At 40.7% G+C, this 3774-nt stretch overlaps 1 protein-coding gene across 1 annotated transcript; it reads right to left on the bottom strand.

Annotated features, from left to right (window-relative positions):
- Positions 1-284: 284 nt before the first annotated feature.
- On the bottom strand, positions 285-3457 carry LOC103323832 (protein SIEVE ELEMENT OCCLUSION B-like). Its single transcript, XM_008225854.2, has 7 exons — positions 3118-3457; positions 2891-2983; positions 2319-2764; positions 2117-2211; positions 1886-2016; positions 1329-1793; positions 285-1087 (listed from the first exon to the last, which is right to left on the bottom strand). Exons 1-7 carry the CDS (start codon positions 3355-3357, stop codon positions 500-502), a joined length of 2058 nt encoding a protein of 685 aa, XP_008224076.2. The 5' UTR covers positions 3358-3457; the 3' UTR covers positions 285-499.
- Between the last annotated feature and the right edge of the window lie 317 nt (positions 3458-3774).

The raw sequence follows: 3774 nt of genomic DNA, 5'->3' as shown, positions 1-3774 counted from the left end.
TGTAGTGTTTTGTGTCTACTGCGTGAGAGGTACACTGTTGGGACCAAGTTGGTTATTCGGTTTTAATGGAATTTCTCTTTCGTTTGACAAAAAAAAAAAAAAAAAGCAGCCCCTATTATAGTAACATATATATCAAGAAAAACAATAAAGGCGGATTTACAAACGAAAGAGCAGACCCTTTGGAGGCACTTTTTTAAGGTCGCTTCTTTAATCCGCCCCTCCTTTGTTTTACGGCGGAAATTTACTCTGCCCCAAGTAAATTAGTATACAACCAAAAACAGTACTTTGAAATTATTCAAATATTATTATTAGCCAACAAATCATGCATCACATACCACGACTCTGACCACAAGAAAACATAGTAGGACGAAATTACAATCACGACTCCACACATTATAGGCATCAAAGTATGTAACCATGCACATCAAAATGCATGAGCTAGCTAGATGCCCTTTATTCTAGCCATTAAAATTTAACTGATTAGCCACATAAACTTAATTTAATGATGTGCATTAGGGCCATCAATGTGGCAGCACTTGTAACTGATAAAAGTCTCCATGCTACGGTGGCAATCCGGGCATTTCATTGTGTCTGGGACCTTCCCGGTAGAGCCTGGAATATCTAGGCGGCAGCAAGGTCGAGTCGCAAGACGAACCTTCTCATGGTATGCTTTGAAACAAAACTCAAAGCCTTTCTCTTTCACATTGTCCTTCCATTTGTCAAAGTCCTCTATGACCCTTAAGATTGAGACTCCATGGCCAGTGAGCAACACAGAAGACCCTTTGCTGAGCACAGCCCATCCACTTTCGTTTTTGTAGGAAAGCAGCTTCTGGATTTCTTGAGTGACTGGGTCGACTTGCTTGTGGCCCTTGGTGAAGAAGAGGCTTTCTATGCCGGACCAGAAGTGTCCTAGAATGCCATGGTCATCTTCACCTTTGCTTCCCTTCCCCACACAAAACAACTCGATGTGAATCTTTGCTTCCTTGAAAACGGGGTCGTTTGCGAGGGCACTTGCTTTCTTGGTGAATTGCTGAATCCAGTCGTTGTCTTTGCCTCCATAGAAGAAGATGTACTTTTCCTCCTTGATCTGTTTGTCCATGATAATTAAATTAATTAACCAAATTTACGAGCATTTTATATTGAAGTAAGAGTAATGCTAGAGAGAACGTAAAATTTGTGGACCACATCTATGGATCACATTAATTATGTGGTAAGCGAGATTCACTTGTTACATCAATAAATTGTCATCTGTCAAGTAATGTGATGAACTAATGCGGTCTAAGAATGTAATTTATGCAACATAAGCTCTACTTTTATAAGGAAATTACCCAATTGGGAAGAGATGGGTGAATGTCTTGGACTACATTGCCAACCCATCTATCTCCGTGAGAATGTGAGAGTTCTTCTTCAGTTGCCTTTGTGAAAGGGAAGGCCTTAACTCCCCATATCCGAATCATGTGGAGAGCGTTGGAATGCTCGACCTTTCCTTGTGGGTTCATCACCACCAGTGCAGGCTTACCCTTGAAGTTCCACTCCTCCTTGATGAACCTGATTCCGGCTATGGGTGCAGGGTTCTGCACTGTGTACCATGGCATCTTCAACCTCAGGGTCTCAAACTTCTTTCGCAGGTCATCGGTCCAGTGCTCGACAACTGGAACCCAGACAATCTTATGCTGGTTCTCTTTCTTGGTGAACTCATAGATGGGTTTGAGGATAGAAATGTCATCATCGGAGATGTCCAGGCTTGAAATGAACAACAGCACATTCTTCCTCCTTAGTATATCGATTTTAACCTGTTTAACCAATTAGGGACGTTGTTGTAATTAAGTAACTTACTTCAAACCAAATTAATAGAAATAATACAAGTAATGTCAGTAGAGCTAACCATTTGTTTAGTAGAACCATCAATGAGTGGCTGGACATTGTCCTTGGTAAAGATGAGGGCCTTGAAAACCTCCATAATCTCAGTAGGAGTTTGGAAGGTTTTCCTTATCCTCCGGTAAGCCTCTGCCTCCTCTGCACCAAACAACAAGCTTAATTTCTTCAGCATTTCATTTCAAGCAAATACAACACAGAATATCTTATTTTACTGAAAAATTTGCAAGTAATAACCCACCAATTTGTTTTCTGCAAACTATTAGCTGGATCTTAAGCTTGTTTAGGACATAGTGGATTTTTTGAGCAAACGGGGCTAGATCATGGTCCTTGACCCTGAAACAAATATACTTATGTTACTGAACAAAAAAAAATTTGAGCACAAATTCATCAAGATCCAGTCTACTATATTTTTGGTCAAACATTAAAGGAGAAAAACTTACTCATCACTGGTGAGAATAGTGACCTTAGTTGCACAAGCAACAACAGTCATAATAGCCCAATACACATCCACTGGAATATGGTCCATTGCAATTGCTAATCCTGGCACATCTTTCGGGTCGTAGCTAGAAAGCTTATCGAACTGATCGATGCACTCAATCACTTGCAATGTAGCCTTGATCAGATTGTTAAGCTCAAGCACTGCTTGTCTTCTTTTGTGCAGGTCTGAGTGCTTGAGGAGGACAGGGACTCGCTTCAGGATTGCAATTGATTTGGCAAGTCGGTCCGATTCGTGAAGCTGGGCAAGGAGCCAGAACTCCCCATATTCCATTGCAAAAGCTGCTAGAGTCAGCACTGCCTTTGCTTCCCATGAATAGCTTGATAGCTTGTTCAGTATTGCCAGGGTTGTGCGGTGCGCAACTTCCTCACCTGGAGGCTTGCATTGCATCTGAAAATTTCAAATTAACTATGATAGTGTGAATTAATATGCAAAAGAAAAAGATAAGTGTGATGACAAGAAAAAATTACAATCAATATCGTAATGAAAATAAAGAAAATTTCCTAGGTAAATGACCTCGGAGGCTATTGACTTAAGTGTGCACAATGGTGTACTGAAGCCTGGTTTGGGGGTCTTCTCTTCTATGTTTTCAACATGCACTTGGGTACCCTGAAACAAGCAGTACGTAGCAGTGAGATAAGTGCACAACTATTTTCTTATGAAATAATTTCACGTGCTATGTAATTAGAGTGTCAATTAAAATTATAGTGATTGACAGTCTGATAGCATAATAATTTATATACCTGCACGATTTTGTCAACAATTTGGGTTGCACGCTTGAGGATGTTCTCAACGATGACAAAAAGAGAATCATCGTCAAAGGATTCATCAGCATGAACATGAGTTCCATAAATTTGCTCTAAGATTTTTTGGTCAGACATGGCAAACAGGCTAACCTCATGACCAGCAATGTGGTTCTGAGCAGTAGTAACTACTGAGGCCACCTTGGTAGCCACATTGTGTGTTATGCCATTGCCTACCATGATGATGGGCTTAGTGACTCTTGGGGTTTTGAAGGGAAGGATAGAGAATAAGGAAGGCTTATGGCTAATGCTTGTGTTGGTTGGTGGTGCAGCACTTGCAACATATGCCTGCCCTATTTATAGCCCAATTGAGCTTGTACGGTAGCCTCTAAATGGACCCCATTTCTACATGGAGTTGTCACGTGAAGCGTCTGGATTGAAGAGAGCCCGATTAATATGATATGAATATACCTCATGCATTCACTTGTGTAATTAACTAGCTTTTGAGGGTTGATTTCACGCGTGGAGAAAGAAAAGGCTCAAGAGATTTCACACGGTGCGTGGTTTGCCTCAAACACAATAATGTGTCCGAGTTGAAAAAGACTACTGATTTGCAACATCTCTAAACTATTTTTTGCACTCGTTCTTTCATGTTTC

This window comes from Prunus mume, linkage group LG2 (genome assembly GCF_029339155.1).
Source record: "Prunus mume cultivar Tortuosa linkage group LG2, ASM2933915v1, whole genome shotgun sequence".
NCBI lineage: Eukaryota > Viridiplantae > Streptophyta > Magnoliopsida > Rosales > Rosaceae > Prunus > Prunus mume.
Note: the sequence above shows the minus strand (reverse complement) of the source record. Positions and strands in the feature narration are given on the sequence as shown.